This window comes from Corythoichthys intestinalis, chromosome 13 (assembly GCF_030265065.1).
Source record: "Corythoichthys intestinalis isolate RoL2023-P3 chromosome 13, ASM3026506v1, whole genome shotgun sequence".
NCBI classification, from domain to species: Eukaryota; Metazoa; Chordata; class Actinopteri; order Syngnathiformes; family Syngnathidae; genus Corythoichthys; species Corythoichthys intestinalis.
The window spans coordinates 17,358,914-17,382,627 of record NC_080407.1 but is presented as its reverse complement, the minus strand read 5'-3'; the positions used below and the strand labels follow the sequence as shown (position 1 = coordinate 17,382,627).

Here is a 23,714-nt window from a genome sequence, read left to right as displayed (position 1 = left end):
ACTGATTGCACTTGTAAAACACCAGATTGGGGAAAAAGTGTTGTCATCTTGTTTGGTAAGAATGAAATCCTGCACCCACAGTGTGCCTTAGTGGAATAGGTTGGGAACCCCTGCATTAGAGGGCAGTGTATCCACCCAAATCAATAACACAAAATGCAAAAACTTTCAAAACAAACCATTACAACGCCACTTTAAACGAATACTTGAAGCAGCAAAATTTAATTCGAATCTTTGAATCGATTAATCATTGCAGCACTAAAATTAATTAATCGAAAGAGAAAATCTGACTTTGCGAATGTAATGCATTGGTTTCATGTTATTTGTGGAGTGTTTTAATCCAGAGGAGACATTTGACCTACTAATCTGCGTTTTAATTCTGGTTTTCACGTAATATCTAGCCACGCATCCCTACATCGTTAGTGGTGGAGATTAAAAGTCTATAATGGCTTCTTGACCGGATTATCTGAGCTTTTGCTTCTGATTTTAGATCATGGAGGGGATTAACCTGCTCCCTTGTCTATTGTTGATCACCTGTCGTAGCATCTGTTAATGTTGGCGTTAACAGTGATTGCTGGCAAATAGTTATTAAATAGATTTTTGTTTAGCTTCTCTAGACACATTAGTATTATGATTAATGTTTTTACCAGTGCTTAATTTGTAAATCATAAAATGCCGGAACGCAAAGCACATATGGAAGCACAGGGATGATGAGATGGGCACACGTCCTGGAACATACGCAGAAAATGGGACTGAAAACAACACTCATTCGCCACTTGCCATGCTGTGGGACTTACAAGCCTCAATTTCAGATAATATCCATGGTATAACTGTTATGACAACAATTTATAATTTTTTAGGCTATACTCTGCACAGCATGGGCCCACATAACCATAGGTGGGACTTACAGTAACGTTCAGTCGAACTTGTAAAATATAAAAAAAAAAAAAAAAAATCAAAGATTACAATAAATAAATAAATCACACAAACCCTTTCTTTGGCTGGCTGTCCGTGAACCTGGCTAGCTGGTGAGGCGCTAGCCCTCTGCTGTTAGCATGCCTCTTCCGTTAGCATAATCGTTGCAGCTAGCCTCATCGCCGATTGTTGCTTTTCTGACTCGTTTTGAATCTTCCTTCTTTTTGAAAAAGACCGTAAATGCAACTGTCTTTTTGGCATGTTGAAATATCGTTTGAAATCTGGAGACTGGCTAGGCCACTCCAGGACCTTGAAATTCTTCTTACGAAGCCACTCCTTTGTTGCCCTGGCTGTGTGTTTGGGATCATTGTCATGCTTAGAGACCTAGCCACGTCTCATCTTCAATGCCCTTGCTGATGGAAGGAGATTTTCACTCAAAATCTCTCGATACATGGCCCCATTAGTTCTTTCCTTTACACAGATCAGTCGTCCTGGTCCCTTTGCAGAAAAACAGCCCCAAAGCATGATGTTTCCACCCCCATGCTTCACAGTGGGTATGGTGTTCTTCGGATGCAATTCAGTATTCTTTCTCCTCCAAACACAAGAACCTGTGTTTCTACCAAAAAGTTTTGGTTTCATCTGACCATAACACATTCTCCCAGTCCTCTTCTGGATCATCCAAATCCTCTCTAGCGAACCGCAGACAGGCCTGGAAGTGTACTGGCTTCAGCAGGGGGACACGTCTGGCAGTGCAGGATTTGAGTCCCTGGCGGCGCATTGTGTTACTGATAGTAGCCTTTTTTTACTGTGGTCCCAGCTCTCTATCGGTCATTCACTAGGTCCCCCCGTATGGTTCTGGGATTTTTGCTCACCGTTCTTTTTATCATTTTGACGCCGCGGGGTGAGATCTTGCATGGAGCCCCTGATCGAGGGAGATTATCAGTGGTACATTTTCTAATAATTGCTCCCACAGTTGAGTTCTTTACACTAAGCATTTTACCTATTGCAGATTCAGTCTTCCCAGCCTGGTGCAGGTCTACAATTTTGTTCTCTGGTGTCCTTCGACCGCTCTTTGGTCTTGGCCATAGTGGAGTTTGGAGTGTGACTGACTGAGGTTGTGGACAGGTATCTTTTATACCGATAATGAGTTAAAACAGATGCCATTAATACAGGTAACGAGTGGAGTCTCGTTAGACCTCGTAAGAAGAAGTTGGACCTTTTTGACAGCCAGAAATCTTGCCTGTTTTTAGGTGACTGAATACTTATTTTCCACTCTAATTTGGAAATGAATTCTTTAAAAATCAAACAATATGATTTTCTGTTTTTTTCCCCACATTATGCCTCTCATGGTTGAGGTTTACCCATGTTGACAATTACAGGCCTCTCTAATATTTTCAAGTGGGAGAACTTGCACAATTAGTGGTCGACGAAATACTTATTTGCCACACTGTATATACATGACACAAATTCCAAGCTAATAAAGTTTGCTGATAAAATTTGGATAATTTTACTGGTAATTTTCCCACAGCAAAATTGCATTTCAAAAGAAAATCTAAACCACCCACAATTCTAAATACATTGTGCGGAATAAAATTCCAGAGCGTGTAATACATGTGTTAATAATACCGATTCAAAATGATGACGTGCCACAGGCGTCAAAACGACAGACGGAAATTCTATCCAATCGTAATTGTTGTATTTGTGGAGCGACTTTCTGTTCCGCCAATGAGATTTCGTGATGTATTCTCTACCACCAATCAGCAGCCAGACCTCTTGAGAAGAGGTCGGGGCTTCTTCTCGCTGGTTTCGCCTAGTCCGGATGTTCCCCAGTAGCAAGTAATGTGGAAATCGAGCTAGACAGGGAGGGGTAGATAGACTTACTGGACCGGGTTTCTCATTTTTAAAGTATTATCGCTTTATTTTTCATCTAATCTACAACTGCGTTTGGATATCTTATGTAACGCTGCGGTTCTAAACTTCATCGTTGTGTGTTTTTTTTAACCGCAGCTCCAGTTTCCTTTGGACTACTGTAAAGCATTGTGAAAACAGCCAAGACTAAAGCAGGAGAACCAACATGGGGCGATAATAATTTTTAGAATACCTAAAAGAAAGGAAAAAGAAGCCTTGTGAACCGACGATGACTCCTTGGGAGGATCCGTGAAGCCTATTTATTTTTTTATTTATTCCCCCCAACCCCCTCGCTTCCTTTTGTCTTTTTTTTTTGTGTGTGTTGCTTTTTGACTGTTTTTTAACGAGGTTGCGGGACACCTTGATAGAAATCGAGCACCAGCATGATGGACCAAGCCGGCATCCTGAGAAAGTTTATCCAGGACGTGAAAGACATGACCGACGGGGACGACGACAGGGGAGAGGACAACTTCGGCAGCGACTTTATGGTGGGTGGAAATGAGCTACCAAACTCCCATTCAACCGATTTGATCCCTTATTAGCGTGCTTCTCGAATCACACCACGTCCCGGTCAGATTTGTCCCGCGGGGGGGCGGCAAGCTGTCCTCGCCCTCCCATTTCCAGGCTTTAGACGGCGGCCTAGCTTTGTCTCCCAGCCGCAGACACGCCGAAGGCTTTACTGTCTTTAAAATTGAGCCCAGCCTTCCACATTGACGTTATTTAATGGTGATTACGTTTAGAAGCGTTATTGTTAGTGCAGTTGTAATGGTGGATGTTTACTTCCTGTTATTGACATAGGCATTTATTCACAATGACAATAAACTGATAATACGACTACATCAACTCATTGACTATATTCATGGTGACGGATGAAGTTGAGTTTAAAAATTTACTTTTTTAACATTGACAACTCTGACTTTGAAAAGTTACCTTAAAAAGTCAAACTCCAGGAAGAAATTATCTACCTTCTTACTGTTCTAACAAGGGGTGGGAACGACTTCATACCTCACGATACGATACGATTTGCAATACAAAGCTCACAAGGGCGTACGATGAACTAGTTAGTTCGAATAATCGGATAAGGAACATAAAAAATGAAAATACCTGAGCTGAGCCTAAAACGGAATAAAAAATAAATGGGGACCTAAGTACAAAAAAAGAACAATTAGCTAACTAAAAACCACTAGCTTAAATGCTTTTTTTTTATCTGCATGGAGAAATTATCAACATTTTATCAGCAAGCTTTCTCAGCTTGAAAATTGTGTCATGTACAGTGGGGCAAATAAGTATTTAGTCAACCACCAATTGTGCAAGCTCTCCTACTTGAAAATATTAGAGAGGCCTGTAATTGTCAACATGGGTAAACCTCAACCGTGAGAGACAGAATGTGGGGGAAAAAAAGAAAATCACATTGTCTGATTTTTAAAGAATTTATTTCCAAATTAGAGTGGAAAATAAGTATTTGGTCACCTATAAACAAGCAAGATTTCTGACTGTCAAAGAGGTCTAACATCTAACGAGGTTCCACTCGTTACCTGTATTAATGGCACCTGTTTTAACTCATTATCGGTATAAAAGACACCTGTCCACAACTTCAGTCAGTCACACTCCAAACTCCACTATGGCCAAGACCAAAGAGCTGTCGAAGGACAGCAGAGACAAAATTGCAGACCTGCACCAGGCTGGGAAGACTGAATCTACATTAGGTAAAATGCTTGGTGTCAAGAAATCAACTGTGGGAGCAATTATTAGAAAATGGAAGACATACAAGACCACTGATCTCTGGGGCTCCATGCAAGATCTCACCCCGTGGCGTCAAAATGATAACAAGGACGGTGAGCAAAAATTCAAGAACCACACGGGGGGACCAAGTGAATGACCTACAGAGAGCTGGGACCACAGTAACAAAGGCTACTATCAGTAACACAATGCGCCGCCAGGGACTCAAATCCTGCACTGCCAGACGTGTCTGCCTGCTGAAGCCAGTACACGTCCAGGCCTCTCTGCGGTTCGCTAAAGACTATTCGGATGATCCAGAAGAGGACTGGGAGAATGTGTTATGGTCAGATGAAACCAAAATAGAACTTTTGGGTAGAAACACAGGTTCTCGTGTTTGGAGAAGAATACTGAATTGCATCCAAAGAACACCATACCCACTGTGAAGCATGGGGGTGGAAACATCATGCTTTGGGGCTGTTTTTTCTGCAAAGGGACCAGGACAACTGATCTGTGTAAAGGAAAGAATGAATGGGGCCATGTATCGAGAGATTATGAGTGAAAATCTCCTTCCATCAGCAAGGGTATTGAAGATGAGACGTGGGTCTTTCAGCATGACAATGATCCCAAACACACAGCCAGGGCAACAAAAGAGTGGCCTCGTAAGAAGCTTTTCAGGGTCCTGGAGTGGCCTAGCCAGTCTCCAGATCTCAACCCCATAGAAAATCTGTGGAGGTAGTTGAAAGTCCGTGTTGCCCAACGACAGCCCCAAAACATCACTGCTCTAGAGGAGATCTGCATGGAGGAATGGGCCAAAATACCAGCAACGGTGTGTGAAAAGATTGTGAAGAGTTACAGAAAATGTTTGGCCTCCGTTATTGCCAACAAAAAGTACATAACAAAGTATTGAGATTAACTTTTGGTATTGACCAAATACTTATTTTCCACCATGATTTGCAAATAAATTCTTTAAAAATCAAACAATGTGATTTTCTTTTTTATTTCCCACATTCTGTCTCTCATGGTTGAGGTTTACCCATGTTGACAATTACAGGCCTCTAATATTTTCAAGTGGGAGAACTTGCACAATTAATGGTTGACTAAATACTTATTTGCCCCACTGTACATTTCAAACATAACTTTGACTTTCACACAGCTATTTTTTATATTTAATTTAATTTTAAATTTAATTTGAATCTTTTTTCTGAATCGATTAATCGTTGCCGTACGAGGTTGATCATTACGTGTCCACTCTGTTAAAGCTGTATATCAAAGATAGTCATGGAATTGAATCATTTTAAAAGGTTTGTTAGTAAAATTATTGATTTCTCATCAAGATTCCAAAGTCATATTCGCTATAATCCTAGCAAAACGAATATGAGGGACCAACTTTAGCACAATTTATCCCTTCTGTTTGTATCCACTATGTTATACTGTATTTCATGTCTATGAATGTTCCCAAGGTAAACGTTTAACTGCTGAAAAATGAAATGTATTTTACTTCAATGTGTCTTTAGCGTCACAGTTAACCTCAGCTCGAGTACAGGGGTATGGAAAAGTATCTGAACTTTTGGGAATTTCTCACATTTCTGCATAAAATCACCATCAAATGCGAGCTGATCTTTTAAAAAATCACACAGATGAAAAAACAGTGTCTGCTTGAACTAAAACCACCCAAACATTTATAGGTTTTCATATTCTTTGATGAGGATACCATGCAAACAATGACGGAAAGGGGAAAATAAGTAAGTGAACAATCACTTTTAATATTTTTTGGCTCCCCCCTTTGGCAGCAACAACTTCAACCAAACACTTCCTGTTGCATATCAGTCTGGCACATCGATCAGGACTAATCTTGGCCCATTCTTGTCGACAAAACTGCTTTAGTTCAGTATGTCAGGCATGAATCACTGTCTTTAGGTCATGCCACATCATCTCAATGGGGTTCAAGTCTGGACTTTGACTTGGCCACTCGAGAACGTTGATTTAGTACTTCTGAAACCATTCTGAAGTTGATTTACTTCTGTGTTTTGGATCATTGTCTTGTTGCCGCATCCATCTTCTTTTTAGAACCAACTGTCTGACATAGGGCCTCAGGTTTTCCTGCAAAACATCCTGATGAACTTAAAATTAATTCTTCCATTCATAATTGCAAGTTTTCCAGGCCCTGAGGGAGCAAAACAGTCCCAAATCATGATGCTCCCTCCACCATGCTTCACGGTGGGGTTGAGGTGTTGATGTTGGTGAGCTGCTCCATTTTTCCTCCACATATGATGTTGTGTGTTACTCCCAAACAATTCAACGTTGGTTTCATCAGTCCACAAAATATTTTGCCAAAACATCTGTGGAGTGTCCAAGTGCCTTTTTGCGAACATTAAACGAGCAACAATGTCTTTTTATTTTTATTTTTTTTTTTTTTGGACAGAAGTGGCTTCCTCTGTGGTGTCCTCCCATGACCACCATTCTTGGACATAGTTTTACATATAGTTGATGTGTGCATAGAGATATTGGACTGTACCAGTGATTTCTGTAGGATTCTTTTTTACCGCTCTAAGTATTCTGCGCTGAACTCTTGGCGTTATCTTTGGTGGACGGCCACTCCTTGGGAGAGAAGCAACAGTGCCAAACTGTCTCCATTTGTAGATAACTTCTCTAACTGTCGATTGATGAACATCCAGACTTTTCAAGAGGTTTTGTATCCTTTCCCAGCTTTATACAAATCAACAATCCTTGATCGAGGGCTTCAGACAGCTCTGTTGACCAAGCCATGATGCACATCAGACAATGCTTCTCATCAAGACAATTCTTAACAGGTCTGTGTTTTATAGTGGGCATGGCAGCTTTAAACCACTCATCACTGATTGGGCACACACCTGACTTAAAGTTTTTGGTAAAAATCGGTTTCAATTGCTCTTTAAGTCTCCTTAGGCAGAGGGTTCACTTACTTTTTTTCCCCCTTCTGTCATTGTATGCATGCTATCCTCATTAAAATATGAAAACCTATCAATTAAGTGCTGCAACGATTAATTGATTAACTCGAGTATTTGATTAGAAAAAAATATTCGAATTAAATTTCGTTGCTTGGATTATTTGTTTAATTAAAGTGGTGTTGTAATGGTTTATTTTGAAACTTTCCATTTAGTTTTATTGATTAGGGTGGATACACTGCCCTTTGGTCTGCCTCTTTTCACATGGCTGAATCCAGCTGCTCCCTGTTAAGACCAACGAAAGCTAAGTTTTTGTTTGAGCTAATGTTTTTTTAATGCATTCATAATTGAGTTTTTAGGTATATTTGGACGTTTTTTTGTGGGAATATGTGTCTGAACCATTGTTAGGGGCATTGTAAAAAAAAAAAAACTTTAGCATTTTATGGCATTTAAGCTAGCGGACTTTTTCCTATGTAAGTTAGCTAATTGCTTTTGTTGTACAGAGATCCTCATTAAAAAAAAAAAAAACGTTTGAGGCTTAGCTCAGATACTTTAATTTTTTATGTTCCTTATCCAATTACTCGATTATTCTAACTAGTCCATCGATTCATCGACTACTAAAATATTCAATAGCTGCAGCCCTACTATCAATATTTGAGTGATTTTAGTTAAAGCAGACACTGTTTTTCCATCTGTGGGATTTTGACAAAGATCAGATCACATTTAATGCTGATTTTATGCAGAAATGTAAGAAATTCCGAAAGGTTCAGATACTTTTTCAAACCACTGTATAATAAATTTGGATTTGGTTTCTGCATGGAATAATTTGTTAAGTTGAAAAACAGGTGTCAGACCCAAAAAAAAAAAACAACAACAACAAATGTGTTACACAGTGTTACACATTTAACGATCCCCATACATTTTACCTATCGTAATTCTTATAAACTCATATGCAGTTTGCGATTCAGCGCCTTTAGGGACACTTTTGCACAAATTGCATGCATATATGAGAAGCACTTTAGATTTAATGTTTCCCTTCAGGCCAGTCGGTTAGATCTCCTACTGCGAGGATTTCATCTTTTTCTTTCTTGGATTTATTTCGTCGGCCTATCGGCATTTGTTGCGATGACGGTAATGGCCTACTCCACGTCTGCTTCAGGCTCAGTTCATATCATGAGTCACTCATGTTCTAGCAGCAAACGCACATTGCCAGTAGTTGATGATGACGCCAGGAAAAGAAAAGCATTCTGGATTTAAAAAGCACACCGTGTGTGAATATTTCAGATTCTCCCACAGTATTTGGCCAAGCATATCATCTCTGACTCGTTGACCTACCGAGGCACTGTAATTATGCGTGTACAACACATTCTAAATATAAGCAACAATAGACAGTTAAATTGGGTGTTAAGTCGGGAGTGGAGAGCCCATGGAACTGAGGTCCAAGTCTGAAAAACTGGTGCAACCTGCTAAAGCACTTAGTTGCGCTGGGCAAGCGGCCTAACTAACTTTCTTGTCGACAGGCTGCTGTCTGATGAATAATTAAAGAAGAAGAGCGTACAATGTTGCCAGATGAGCGCAAAGTCAGCCAAAGGCCTCGGATTAATGAATATTTAGCATGCGTGCTTCAGTTGAAGCATTTCCTTCTATATTAAAGGCTGTTTGAATGGATTACGATTGACATTAAGCTAAAGCTAACTTTAGTTAACTCGTTTTGATTATTCAGGTATCTATCACAATGCGTTGAAAAGGTAATGAAACAAGCACTTACAGTGTATCACAAAAGTGAGTACACCCCTCGCATTTCAGCAGATATTTAAGTATATCTTTTCATGGGACAACACTGACAAAATGACACTTTGACACAATGAAAAAGTACCATAATTTTTGGACTATAAGGCGCATCCACCAAATTTGACACAAAAACAGCATTTGTTCACAGATAAGCCGCACTGGACTATAAGCCGCAGCACTCCTCACTGTATTATGGAATATTTACACCAAAAGATAGTAACCGGTAACACTTTATTTGACAGCGGCACCGTAAGACTGTCATAAGAACAAATGAACCACCATGAAGCTTTGAACCAAAGGGCTGAAAAGCTTCATTGCTTCGAGAAGCTTAATTTGCCCATCACTGCTCCACCTGCTGTCGTCCAACATGCCTCCTAGCATGCAATGCAGCATTACAGATGTAAATAACAATCAAAATTCATGTTCTCTGCAAATTATTTCTTCAGTTACTGTTTCAGTTTCATTTATTGCTAGAGAGGGTATTTGGTAACTCTTTATTTGAAAGTGGCACCATAAAACTGTCATTAGACAATCATAATTATGACATGACACTGTTATGACAATTAATGAATGCTTATACCAGATGTCATTTAGTGTTATCCGGCAAATTATCGCACTTTTGAATGGATGTAAAAGATCCGAGCTGAACATAAATGGAGATAGTGACATAGTTTGCCGGATGACACTTAATGACATCTGTCATAAGCATTCAGTAATGCCCATGATAGTGTCATGTCATAGTTATAACACTGTTGCTGTCCAACATGCCTCCTAGCATGCATTGCAGCGCTACAGATGTAAATAAAAATCAAAATTCATGTTATGTGCCAATTATTTCTTCAGTTGCTGTTCCAGTTGTTTCATTAATTGCTGGTTCTGGTATTTGGTAACATTTTATTTGACAGTTGTGCTATATGACTATCGTAATTATGACATGACACTGCCATGAGCATTAATGAATCCTTATGACAGATGTCATTTTGTGTCATCTACAAATTGAATCTAAAAGATCCGAGCTAGACATAAATGGAGTTAGTGACATAGTTTGCCGGATGACCATGACATTTGTCATAATAAGCATTCATTAATGCCCTTGATAGTGTTATAATTATGAAGGTCTTATGACGCCGCTCTCAAATAAAGTGTTACCTGTTGAACCAAATAAATCAACAAATAAGCCGCGCTGGACTATAAGCCGCAGGATACTGAGGGAAGGAAAAAAGTAGCAGCTTATTGTCCGGAATTTACGGTAGTCTGTGTGCAGCTTACGGTATATAATTACTTTCCTCTCAAAATAACTCAAAATATAGCCATTAATATCTCAACCCCTAGCAACAAAAGTGAGTACACCCCTTAGAAACTACATCCCTAAATGTTCAAATTGAGTACTACCTTATTGAAAGTTGTCAATATTAACATCCAACATGTCAACTGTCAATATTTTGTGTGGACACCACTATTATCCAGAACTGCCTTCACTCTCCTGGGCATGGAGTTGGCCAGAGTTTCACATGTTGCCACTGGAATGCTCTTCCACTCCTCCATGACGATGTTGCAGAGCTGCCGGATATTTTAGACTTTGCGCACCTCCGCCTTCAATTTGAGGATCCCTCAAAGATGTTTTATTGGGTTCAAGTCTGGAGACATGCTTGGCCAGTCCATCACCTTTACTCCCAGCCTCTTCAGGGAGGGGAGGGGATCATGCTCTGCTGCAGTATTTCACAGTACATGTTGGAGATCATGTTTCCCTCAATGGAATGTACAGTAACTCTCCAACACCTGCAGCACTCATGCAGCCCCAGACCATGACATTCCCACCATAATGCTTTACTGTTGGCATGACACACTTATCTTTGTACTCCCCACCTGGTCGCCGCCACACATGCTCGAGACCATCGGAACCAAACAAATGAATCTTCTTCTCATCAGACCATAGGATATGGTTCCAGTAATCCATGTGCTTTGTTGACATGTCTTCAGCAAACTGTTTGCTTGCTTTCTTGTGTACAGTCTTCAGAAGAGGCTTCCTCCTAGGGGTGACAGCCATGCACACCAATTTGATGTAGAGTGCGGCGTATGGTCTGAGCACTAACAGGCTGACCCCCACCTCTTCAATCTCTGCAGCAAAGCTTCACCACTCCTGCGACAATCTTTCAAAGAAAACATTTGGATGTGATGCTCCGTACACGCGCTCAGCTTCTTTGGACGACCAACCTGTAGCCTGTTCTGAGTGGACCCTGCTCTTTTAAAACACTGGATGATCTTAGCCACTGTGTTGCATCTCAGTTTCACGGTGTTGGCAATCTTCTTGTAGCCTTGGCCATCTTCATGTAGCGCAACAATACGTCTTTTAAGTAGGGCTGTCAAAATTATCGCGTTAACGCGCGGTAACTAATTTTTTAAAATTAATCACGTTAAAATATTTGACGCAATTAACACACATGTCCAACTCAGACAGTATTCTGCCTTTTGGTAAGTTTTAAAGCAAGGTTTTTTGTGCTGTCTAACAGCGAACTCTTGTGGTCGCTTTGCAACATGGTTTATTGCTTTCTTGCCAGTTCAATATGGCTGCACGACGTCTCGGGCTGACGCCTACGTGGTAATGTTGTGCTTATATGATCCTTGGACAAGATTTGTCCGTAAGTATGGTTGTTGTAAAGAATGTACATATTATGTTAGTAAGCGAAATGTTATATTTTTTGTATGAGACGCTTTTTGTTTATGTTTAGTGAACCTGTATAGCGTGCTAAGCTAATGTTGTTGCTAATGCAATTCTTGTGTACTTTTTTGGGAGTTTTACTACGGTCTAAAGAGGACAATGGTTTGAGGCCATTTTATTAATAAATCAGATGAAAAAGGAAGAAGTCTGATTATTAAGGCGTCGTTCACTAGCTTTGGAAAAAGTAGACGCTTCGGAGTGAGGACAGCATAGACAGATTTAAATGACAGTAGAGTGAAATGCCCACTACAGTCCTTATGTACTGTATGTTAAATATATATATATCCATCTTGTGTCTTATCTTTCCATTCCAACAATTTATTTTACAGAATATATATATAATTTACGGAAAAATATGGCATATTTTATAGATGGTTTGAATTGCGATTAATTGCGATTAATTACGATTAATTAATTTTTAAGCTGTAATTAACTCGATTAAAAATTTTAATCGTTTGACAGCCCTACTTTTAAGATCTTTAGAGAATTCTTTGCCATGTGGTGCCGTTTTGGAACTTTCAGTGACCAGTAGGAGAGAGTGTGATAGCTGCACTGCAAATTTGAACACACCTGCTCCCTATGCACACCTGGACCTAGTAACACTAACGAGTCACATGTCATTTTTGTGGGAAAAGGACAAGCAGTACTCAATTTGAACATTTAGGGATGTAGTCTCTAAGGGGTGAACTCACTTGTGTTGCCAGGGGTTTAGATATTAATGGCTATATTTTGAGCTGTTTTAAGCGGAAAATAAATGACTTCTCTTATATAAGCTGCAGACAGACTACTTTTCACTGTGTCAAAGTGTCATTTTGTCAGTGTTGTCCCATGAAAAGATATACGTAAATATCTGCAAAAATGCAATTGGTGTACTCACTTTTGTGGTACACTGTAAAGGCAGGCCATGTTATGAAATAGGCCCAAGAAAGAATGTTGCAAGCTCCAGCAAGCAAGTAACTACCACGAAGTTCACAAAAGGGTGTGTGATGTGTGGGTTCCCAATGCCGCAATCCCCAATCAATAAGTCATCATGAAACAAACACGAGTCAGTTGGCAGATGAAAACACAAACTCATTCATAGTTCATTGAAATCATAGACTTTGAAAATACGCTCTTAACATCTCAAGTGTGATCCCAGACGTTTCAGGTATTTTGAATTTTCCCGACCTGTCGAACTGCCAAAAAACATTGTTTTATAGACTGCAATAACATTTTTGCAATTATTTGATTTCACTGTCATTGGCAGTCCGTCATGGACCATAATTTTGACTACTTTTACGGTGCAGTACATGCTAGCGATGGACAGTTATACTTCAAGTGCCTATGACATGATTTTAAAAAAGTCTTAAAATGCATTTTATGTGAATTAGAATCATATTTTGAGACGATTCAACTGTGTACAACAATTTGGCAAACCGCAGATGACGAGAAAATAGTCTTTTAATCTGCCGTTCAGCCCCTACCTGTCATTATAGCGCTCTAACGTCCCCAACAGGAGGCTGACGTCGACAGGGTCATGGTTTCATCTGAAATAAATATTTTTTATAATTAATAAAAATGTATTTATTCTGTACGAAAATTACTCCATAATTGTCAAACTTGTTGACTTCTTATGCCACCGGAGTTAGTCCGGCTTTAGTTATTTCCCTTCGGCTTCGGCGAGCGTAAACAAACCAGGAGGCGTGACACCTAGCAGACATGCTAACCCGAACCGAGTGATGTTTCAAAGTCTTATTCTCGCCTTTCGAAGTGAAAAATCATACAAAACTACCCCGGACCATTTCACACGGCGACAGGGTTGACGATTGACTTCGCCGATTAGCAACCCGTCTGGCGGCGAGCAAGTTACAGCTATTCGTTCCCCTGCTGCGGGCAGGAGAGCTTGTTTGCTGGGGAAGCAGCTGGAGAACGACCGCCGGACAAACCGACTGATGTCGGAGGAGCGCTTAGCTGCCACATGGTCAACACGAATATGACATAAATGAATGTTTAACTAGTTTTAAGTACATATGAAATAAACATGCTTTTTGGTGTCATATGCACTTTAAAGTGGCGTTGTAATGTTTTTTTTTTTTTTTTTTATCGATTTGGGTGGATACACTGCCCAACAGTGACGATGACATAACTCATTTCTCATGGCTGAATCCAGCTGCTCCCTGTTAAGACCAACATAAGCAGACGTTTTGGTTTAAGCTAGTTTTTTAATGCATTCGTAATTTAGTTTTTTTTGTGGGATTATGTGTTTGAACAGCATTGTTTAAAAAAAGATGGTATTTTTTAGCATTTAAGCTATCGGACTTTTGCTCTATAAGTTAGCCAATTGTTCTTTTGTTTTATTTAGGTCCTCATTTATTTTTATGCCGATTGAAGCTCAGCTGTGGTGTTTACATTTTTTATGTTTTCTATTTAGTTTTATAAAAAGATAAATTCCCTCTCATAATTTCCCGCCCGTGGTGTGATGTTATTGCAGAATAGTGACGTCATGATTTTTTTTTTATATTTGAAAAAAAACACATGATAAAAGGTATTTCATCCAGGACAAAAAAAAATCATAAGTTTCTGGGATTTTTTTCTACTTATATTTACTGAATTTGAAGGAAATACACTGGGGACATGGTAACATTCCAAAACAACCTAAATTGAAGTAAATTTAGTTAAAAAAATTATAATTTACCCTTGAATTTATAACAGACGGCAATGAGAATTTGTCCAACTTTACTAAAAATACAGCTGAATTTATACTGGGGACCCAAATGGCACCCTATAAAAAAATGACACAACAGTCTTATGGTCTTTTTACGCAGTCAAAAACAAGTCTTACCCACAAAACTAGTTGTTTTAACCAAGCACTCAAGTCCAAAATAATGGTATTCCTAACTCAAAAACGTGTACATTCCTGTTAAGGTTGCTTTAAAAAAAAGTTTTTGTATCAACCCAAAATGTAACACCTTTACCCACAAAAGTTTGTTGTGTGCAATTTTTTATAAGCTTAATGCTGACTGAGGTTTTTTTTGTTCTTCGCCCACGGACTCCGGATGTTTTTCACGGCAAAGATGAAAGATGTTCAAACTTTCGAGTCTCTCAGGTAAAACTCGAGACTCCTGCTGGTTGCTGAAGGAGTTTTGGCCTCGGTGCTTGTCATCTCGTTAAAGCCGAATCTGCCGTCCCTTGCCAAAGCGATGTTGCGATTATTCATTAGCCTGCTTTTCGGTTTGGGTGCACATCAGGGGCTCTATTGCTGTTCTCGTGCCTGCCTCATATTACTGTAAAAAAAACCTTCCAATTTCAACAATATCACTTTCTAACCCGCCCCCTCTTTGGGATTAACCCAAAAAAATGGGTCTTTCGCCCCAGAGCTAGCTTGTTCTTACAGGAGAAGCCAAGGCGTATTTCCGCAATGTCAAATCATAGTCTTCATAATGTATTGACAGGACGCAAGGCCGTCAAAGCTGACCGAGTGGAATCACAGACAAATATCTTTTTTTCATTGAAAATTCTTTATAGATATGGACGTAAAACAGTCTTGAATCTTGGTTAAAAGCAAAAAAAATAAAAAGTGCAGTTAGCGTCTTTTTTCCGTAAATATGTCAAAGTACAATAGTAGTGAATGTAGCTAGCAGCCACCTGTTGTAAACAGAGCTTTTCCGGTGAAAATTCTTGTGAATAAATGCTTAAATCCCCAAATTCTTTCTCGATATTGACATAAAACAGTCTCCATTCTTGGTTAAAAGCAAAAAAAAAAAAAAAAACCAAAAAAACGTGCAGTTAACTTTTTTCCGTAAATATGTCAAAGTACAATGCTAGTGAATGTAGCTAGCAGCCGCCTGATGTAAACAGAGGTTTTCCGGTGAAAATTATTGTGAATAAATGCTTAAATCCCCGAATCATTTATAGATATGGACGTGAAATAGTCTTGATTTTTGGTTAAAAGCAAAAAAAAAAAAAAAAACATGCAGTTAGCGTTTATTTTACGGAAATATGTCAAAGTACAACGGGAGTGAATGTAGCTAGCAGCCGCCTGTTGTAAACAGAGCTTTTCCGGTGAAAATTCTTGTGGATAAATGCTTAAATCCCAGAATTCTTAATAGATATGGACGTAAAACAGTCTCGATTCTTGGTTAAAAGCATTAAAAAATAATAATAATAATAATAATAAACGTGCAGTTTGCATTTATTTTACGTAAATATGTCGAAGTACAATGCTAGTCTGTTAGTGATTGCAGCTAGCGGTTGCCTGATGTAAACAGAGCTTTTCCGGTGAAAATTCTTGTGAATAAATGCTTAAATCCCCGAAATCTTTTTTATATTGATGTAAAACAGTCTCGATTCTTGGTTAAAAGCAACAAAAAAAAAGTGCATTTTGCGTTTTTTTTTTAATGTAAATATGTCCAAGTACAATAATAGGTAATGTAGCTAGCAGATGCCTGATGTAAACAGAGCTTTTCCGGTAAAAATTCTTGTCAATAAATGCTTTAATCCCCGAATTCTTTATACATATGGACATAAAACAGTCTCGATCCTTGGTTAAAAGCAATAAACCATGCAGTTAGCATTTATTCTACGTAAATATGTCGAAGTACAATGCTAGTCTGTTAGTAAATGTAGCTAGCAGCCGGCTGATAGAAGCAGAGCTTTTCCGGTAAAAATTCTTGTCAATAAATGCTTAAATCCCCGAATTCTTAATAGATATGGACATAAAACAGTCTCGATTCTTGGTTAAAAGCATTAAAAAATAATAATAATAATAATAAACGTGCAGTTAGCATTTATTTTACGTAAATATGTCGAAGTACAATGCTAGTCTGTTAGTGATTGCAGCTAGCGGTTGCCTGATGTAAACAGAGCTTTTCCGGTGAAAATTCTTGTGAATAAATGCTTAAATCCCCAAATTCTTTTTTATATTGATGTAAAACAGTCTCGATTCTTGGTTAAAAGCAAAAAAAAAAAAAAAAGTGCATTTTGCGCTTTTTTTTTATGTAAATATGTCCAAGTACAATAATGGGTAATGTAGCTAGCAGCTGCCTGATGTAAACAGAGCTTTTCCGGTAAAAATTCTTGTCAATAAATGCTTTAATCCCCGAATTCTTTATACATATGGACATAAAACAGTCTCGATCCTTGGTTAAAAGCAATAAAAACATGCAGTTAGCATTTATTCTACGTAAATATGTCGAAGTACAATGCTAGTCTGTTAGTAAATGTAGCTAGCAGCCGGCTGATAGAAGCAGAGCTTTTCCGGTAAAAATTCTTGTCAATAAATGCTTAAATCCCCGAATTCTTAATAGATATGGACATAAAACAGTCTCGATTCTTGGTTAAAAGCATTAAAAAATAATAATAATAATAATAAACGTGCAGTTAGCATTTATTTTACGTAAATATGTCGAAGTACAATGCTAGTCTGTTAGTGATTGCAGCTAGCGGTTGCCTGATGTAAACAGAGCTTTTCCGGTGAAAATTCTTGTGAATAAATGCTTAAATCCCCAAATTCTTTTTTATATTGATGTAAAACAGTCTCGATTCTTGGTTAAAAGCAAAAAAAAAAAAAAAAGTGCATTTTGCGCTTTTTTTTTATGTAAATATGTCCAAGTACAATAATGGGTAATGTAGCTAGCAGCTGCCTGATGTAAACAGAGCTTTTCCGGTAAAAATTCTTGTCAATAAATGCTTTAATCCCCGAATTCTTTATACATATGGACATAAAACAGTCTCGATCCTTGGTTAAAAGCAATAAAAACATGCAGTTAGCATTTATTCTACGTAAATATGTTGAAATACAATGCTAGTCTGTTAGTAAATGTAGCTAGCAGCCCGCTGATAGAAGCAGAGCTTTTCCGGTAAAAATTCTTGTCAATAAATGCTTAAATCCCTGAATTCTTTATAGATATGGACATAAAACAGTCTCGATTCTTGGTTAAAAGCAAAAAAACATGCAGTTAGCATTTATTCTACGTAAATATGTCGAAGGACAATGCTAGTCTGTTAGTAAAAGTAGGTAGCGGCCGCCTGATGTAAACAGCTTTTCCGGTTAAAATTCTTGTGAATAAATGCTTAAATCCCCTAATTCTTTCTCGATATTGACATAAAACAGTCTCCATTCTTGGTTAAAAGCAAAAACAAAAACATGCAGTTAGCTTATATTTTACGTAAATATGTCGAAGTACAATGGTAGTCTGTTAGTGAATGTAGCTAGCGGCCACCTGATGTAAACAGAGCTTTTCCGGTGAAAATTCTTGGGAATAAATGCTTAAATCCCCGAATTCTTTATAAATATTGACGTAAAACAGTCTCGATTCTTGGTTAAAAGCAAAAAAAAAAAAATTTGCAGTTAGCATTTATTCTACGTAAATATGTCGAAGTACAATGCTAGTCTGTTAGTAAATGACGGTAGCGGCCGCCTGATGTAAGCATTTCCGGGAAAAATTCTTGTGAATAAATGCTAAAATCCCCGAATTCGTTTTAGATATGGACGTAAAACAGTCTCCATTCTTGGTTAAAAGCAAAAAACTGTGCAGTTAGCTCTTATTTTACGTAAATATTGCGAATTATGATGCAAATGCAGTTTTTTTCCCCCCCACAATGTTTCAAAATGCATGCATGGTACAAAAAAATATAATACCTTGACTCCTCGAACAAATCAAAAACAAATATATGCGGTACAACTTTCGTACTTTTTCAACAGAAACCCGGCGTTAGATCGCTGCGTGCGTGTTTCTGAATAGCTGCTCTTCATGTGAGCGGCCCCCTACTTGAATGCGAGGCTCAATGCTTGACAGATCTGAGCCGTCAATACATTATGATGTCTATGGTCAAATTTACATGATGGAAGATACAAGAAGTTCATTGATCCGGACGTCACGGTCAGGTGTGAAGCTTTAAAAACCAAGCACTCGGTCAAAATGTGTTAAAGTGGGGACGCACGTCGCCGAGAATGACAGATGCAGCTTATGAGTACAAGGTTAGCAGGTTGGTGCTTTATGAGTTGCGAATATCCGAGTGACTGATGCGTGCACGACCAACACACTACCAGCTCCCATCCCGGATGATTAGGATTACGTGCAGTTGGTCCACATCTGCTTCCTGCTGCAGGGGGAACAATACTGGCAAACTGTTTGCAAAGTATGACCGAGATGTCTGCGATTTTAATTACAACATGAAAACGTACCGACTCTCTCGGTGGTAGGGACTTGTCTTTAAACAGTTTTGATTTTTTTGCTCCAGTAACATTTACATAACAAGAACCGCGGAAATTGTGTCAGACCGTCTTAAGACATGAAAATTAAAAGTGACAGGAAGAAAAGCAAACCCCAGTGGCTAATTAAAAGGAAGCACATTGCGGTCCTTGCTACTGTGTATCTTCTGTAGCAGTGCTCCACTGACCTATATTAGCTTTCAGGGGATGCCATTCCAAGTCGGAGGGTCCGAAACACATTGTGCAAACTTTCCGACTTGGATTGGGAGCGTTTTACTTCTCTGACAGGGCATCTTTGTTTGAATGTGTTTCTTCCGCCAAGCATTTTAAGTGGTGACCCATTTAACCAAGTGTGTCTGCGTGAAAGGTGACCATCAGACAGTGCAGCTCGACACCCCCGTTTCCTGACCACACAAATACAAAACCTCGATCCCCCACACAAATGCAGGAAGAACACATGCTCTGCCAATCAGTGCTTACGGCTGAACTGAAGAAAGAGAAGTGTGTGTTGTGTGTGTATGTGAATTATTCAGCGTGCCAGGCGAGCGCGCCGATGCTTATTCAGCCAGGAGACAGAAAGTAGGTTAGCTCTGCTGCATCTCTGGATCTCGTTACCTTTCTGTGTATCCGCGAGATAGGGGAGAACGGGGTCATTTTAAATATATTGTCATTAACAAGTGTTTGTAATCTTAATACATAATGAATATTAACAAAAATACATTATACTGTTAGTGATAAACAGGTTAACAATGTTGCTTCAACAGAAAAGCTCAACTAAAAGCTAGCTAGATAGCTAATATTAGCAGTGTTGGTAATCTTAATACATAAGGATCATTAACAAGAATGCATTATACCGTTAGAAACTGCTTAACAATGTTGTTTCAACAGAACAGCTCCGCTAACAGCTAGCTAGCTAATGTTAACAGTGTTGGTAATCTTAATACATAAGGAACATTACCAAGAATACATGATACCGTTAGAAACTGGTTAACAATGTTGCTTCAACAGAACAGCTCAACCAACAGCTCGCTGGATAGCTAATGTTAACAGTGTCGGTAATCTTAATACATATGGAACTAGGGGTGTGACAATATATCGAAATGGTGATATATCGTGATACTTTGCATTAGGGCTGCAGCTATCGAATATTTTAGTAATCGACTGAAAATTCTATCGATTAATCGAGTAATCGGATAAAACATTTTTTTTTAGGTAAAGAGCAATCGTACATATAGATGAGAAAACAAGACATTTCATGTAATATTGAACCATTTTCAGTCAATCAATGTCTTTATTTTCGATGTCCATTGTTGAAAACAGCAAAAAATATCATCTCAAATGTGACTAAAAAAGACTAATTCACTGCTTTCACTCCAAAAACTTTTAGATCTTGTAAAAAAAATCTATATATATTTCTTACCTAAAAATGTCATTACGCTTGATAACACACGACTTAAAAGTTAAAAATGTCATTACGCTTGATAACACACGACTTAAAAGTTAGGTGTTTTCCCTTCGTGTTTCAATTGAATTTTCACTTGTGTCAAGCTATAAGTTCTAGTTAAGTTTTAAGTTAGTCTAAACTGTAAGTCCTGATAGGATTTTGAGGTTTTCGCAGTGTTCAAAATATATGCTGTGCTGTATTGGAGCTAGTGCTGCAACGATTAATCGATTAACTCGAGTATTCGATTAGAAAAAAATATTCGAATTAAATTTTGTTGCATCGAGTATTCGTTTAATTAAAGTGGCGTTGTAATGTTTTATTTTGAAAGTGTTTACATTTGGTTTTTTGATTGGGGCGGATACTTTGCCCTCTGGTCTGCATCCTTTCACATGGCTGAATCCAACTGCTCTCTGTTAAGACCAACCTAAGCTAAGTTTTTCTTTGGGCTAATGTTTTTTAATGCATTCGTAATTTAGTTTATATGTATATTTAGCCGTTTTTTTTTTTTTTTTTTTTTTTTTTTTGTGAATATGATTCTGAACCATTTGTTAAGAGCATTGGAAAAAATTTTTTTTATTTTATAGCATTTAATCTAGCGGACTTTTGCCATGTAAGTTAGCCAATTGTTCTGTTGTTGTACATAGATAGATAGATATTTATTAACAGACTCAAGGTCCAACAACACAACACAGTAATCGATTAAAAAAAATAAAGAATAAAATAAGAATGAAGAAATAGTAAAACAACTATAACATAGATCCTTATTTATTTGTTTTTAATACCATTTGAGGCTCAGCTCAGGTATTTTAATTTTTCATGTTCCTTTTCCGATTACTCGATTATTCGAACTAACTAGTTCATCGATTATTCGACTACTAAAATAATCAATAGCTGCAGCCCTAATGTTAAATACTGGGATCATTTTAATATGTAGGTGGCTTGCATTTTGTGGCTGACATGCTCCTTGCCCCCTCGGCCAATGACCGGCGGCATGTCGCACATCCCCCCGCCGGGAGAGCACTATCCTCTGATTTTTCCCCTTTTCATGTGCCCAGTGTTCTGTCAAATTTTCTGACCGATCAGAAATTGCAACTTTGAGTTAAAAATAGCCGCGAATACAGCGATTACAAAGTAAACACTACAAAATTTCTTTAAAGGACTACTTACGTTTAATCATGGATGGGCACGTAAAAAGCTCTCCTCATACACATTAGCTGCACATGTTAGCTGCACAACAACTGCAGCAGCTCGCCTATGACTCTCTCTGGCTTTTTACAACTTCGATGTGTAGGAAAGCATTATTTTGCCATATACGTGTTGACCATTTGGCAGGCACATGCTCCTCCGACGTCGGTCGGTTTGTTCAGCGGTCATTGTCCAGCTGCCTCCCTGGCGAGCTCTCCTGTCCGTATTAGCAGGGAAACGAGCTGTAAATTGCTCTCCGCCGGGCGGTTTGCCGATCAGCACAAACAATCGACAATCCAGTCGTCTTGTGAAATAATCCGGGCTAGTTATGTGTAATTTCCCGCTTCGAAGACTTTGAAACATCACTCGGTTCGGGTTAGCATGTCGGCTAGTTGTCACGCCTCATGGTTTGTTTACATTCTCCGAAGCCGGGGAAGGGAAATTACATAGGCCCGATTTAGGTGGCATAAAATACCGTTCGGGAGGTGCGACAGTAAAGGTGAAGTCGACAGTTTTGACCATTATGGAGTAATTTTGCTATGTCGTCTTGAATAAATGCATTTTATTATTTCATATTCCATTTAGCACAAGACTATAATTTGTCATGACCATGCCATTTATTTAGCTATTAGGGAAAAATACTTGGATAAAAAGAATATCCTGTAAAAATATTGGGGTAAAGAGACTGAAACAATGACATTTTGCGGCTCTCTTCATCACATTTTCCTCGTTCTGAATAATTCCCCCTCAACGGGCTGACTGGTCCTTCTCAAGCCATTTATTGGGGAAAAATACTTGGCTAAAAAGAATATCCTGTAAAAATATTGGGGTAGAGAGACTGAAACAATGACATTTTGCAGCTCTCTTCGTCACATTTTCCTCGTTCTGAATAGTTCCCCCTCAATGGGCTGCATACTAAATCAGATAAAATTGTGACTCCGCTGACATCATCCACCTGTTGGGGATGTTAGAGCCCTATAGTGGTAGGCGTGGCTAACCAACAAATTAAAAGACTAATTTCTCGTCATCTGCACTCTGCTAAATTGCTGTATATAGTCGAATCTGATCGAATCGAATATGATTCTAATTCACATAACAATCCTATCTAAGACTTTTTTTTTCCCCGTCCTACGCACTTTAACTTCAGCACTAAATGTCCCCTCTGTTAGTGTCCACTCTGTTATGTTCAAATGCCACCTTCAGGAAAAAAAACGACCCTTATTTCTTTTTTTGGATCTGGTTGTCGAGTTATAGCAAGTGTGACAACAAACCCTTTCTTTGTCCCTTGCTCTTTGGGGTTCTTCACATTATTTCCACAGCATCCCTGGCATCCACAAGTTATTTTAGACCCAAGTAATGTGTCTGTAAATGTGGTGACTCACCCTGACGGGGGTCTGTGGAGGTGGGATACGCCCTGCCTCTGCTTGTGCGCGCTCGTGGACATGGAGCATGTACAGGAAACGTTCAGTTATTGTGGTTTGCTGCTCTATGATTGGCCTCCGGGAGGGAACCACGTCATCTCAGCTAGCGCATGTTGTCATTTAGGAGGCCCTTATTTATTCTTTTTTTAGTCTCCCATTCAAGGGAGTGTGTGAATGAATGCAGAAAGCGGGAATAAAAGACGCCATTAGCCTCAAAATTTTTTCTGCTTCCTTATCTCCTTGTTCATCCTTTATGCTCTTGTTCGGCCATTCCACAGCTCCTAATAGTTGGTTGGCTCAAGAGAAGGTCTGCTTAATTTTTCCTTTTCCGCCCTCCAGGCTTCTATTATTCGTACGGGTACACATGTGCATGTGAGCTTTATGTAACAGGAAGTAAGAGTAATTACAAGCAGGGTCTCTGCAGACGGTAGCCGGCTAGTCGTTTATGTGAAGATTGGAACCGACTGTATGACTGATTTACATGACTTTGCAAATTGGT

General features: G+C 38.8%; 1 protein-coding gene across 7 annotated transcripts in view; it reads left to right on the top strand.

The window, feature by feature from the left end:
* The window catches only part of ptpn12 (protein tyrosine phosphatase non-receptor type 12), a 177,083-nt gene that overhangs the window by 98,907 nt on the left and 54,462 nt on the right, over positions 1 to 23,714 (top strand). For 5 of the 7 annotated variants that reach the window (XM_057853847.1, XM_057853851.1, XM_057853845.1 and 2 more), the window contains one exon: positions 3,189 to 3,308. The exons of 1 other annotated variant lie outside the window; for it this stretch is intronic. In XM_057853847.1, the coding sequence (XP_057709830.1) occupies positions 3,189 to 3,308 (120 nt within the window). Of the gene's footprint in view, positions 1 to 2,919; positions 3,309 to 23,714 lie in introns of all 7 variants that reach the window. One more of the 7 variants, XM_057853848.1, reaches the window with a different exon arrangement.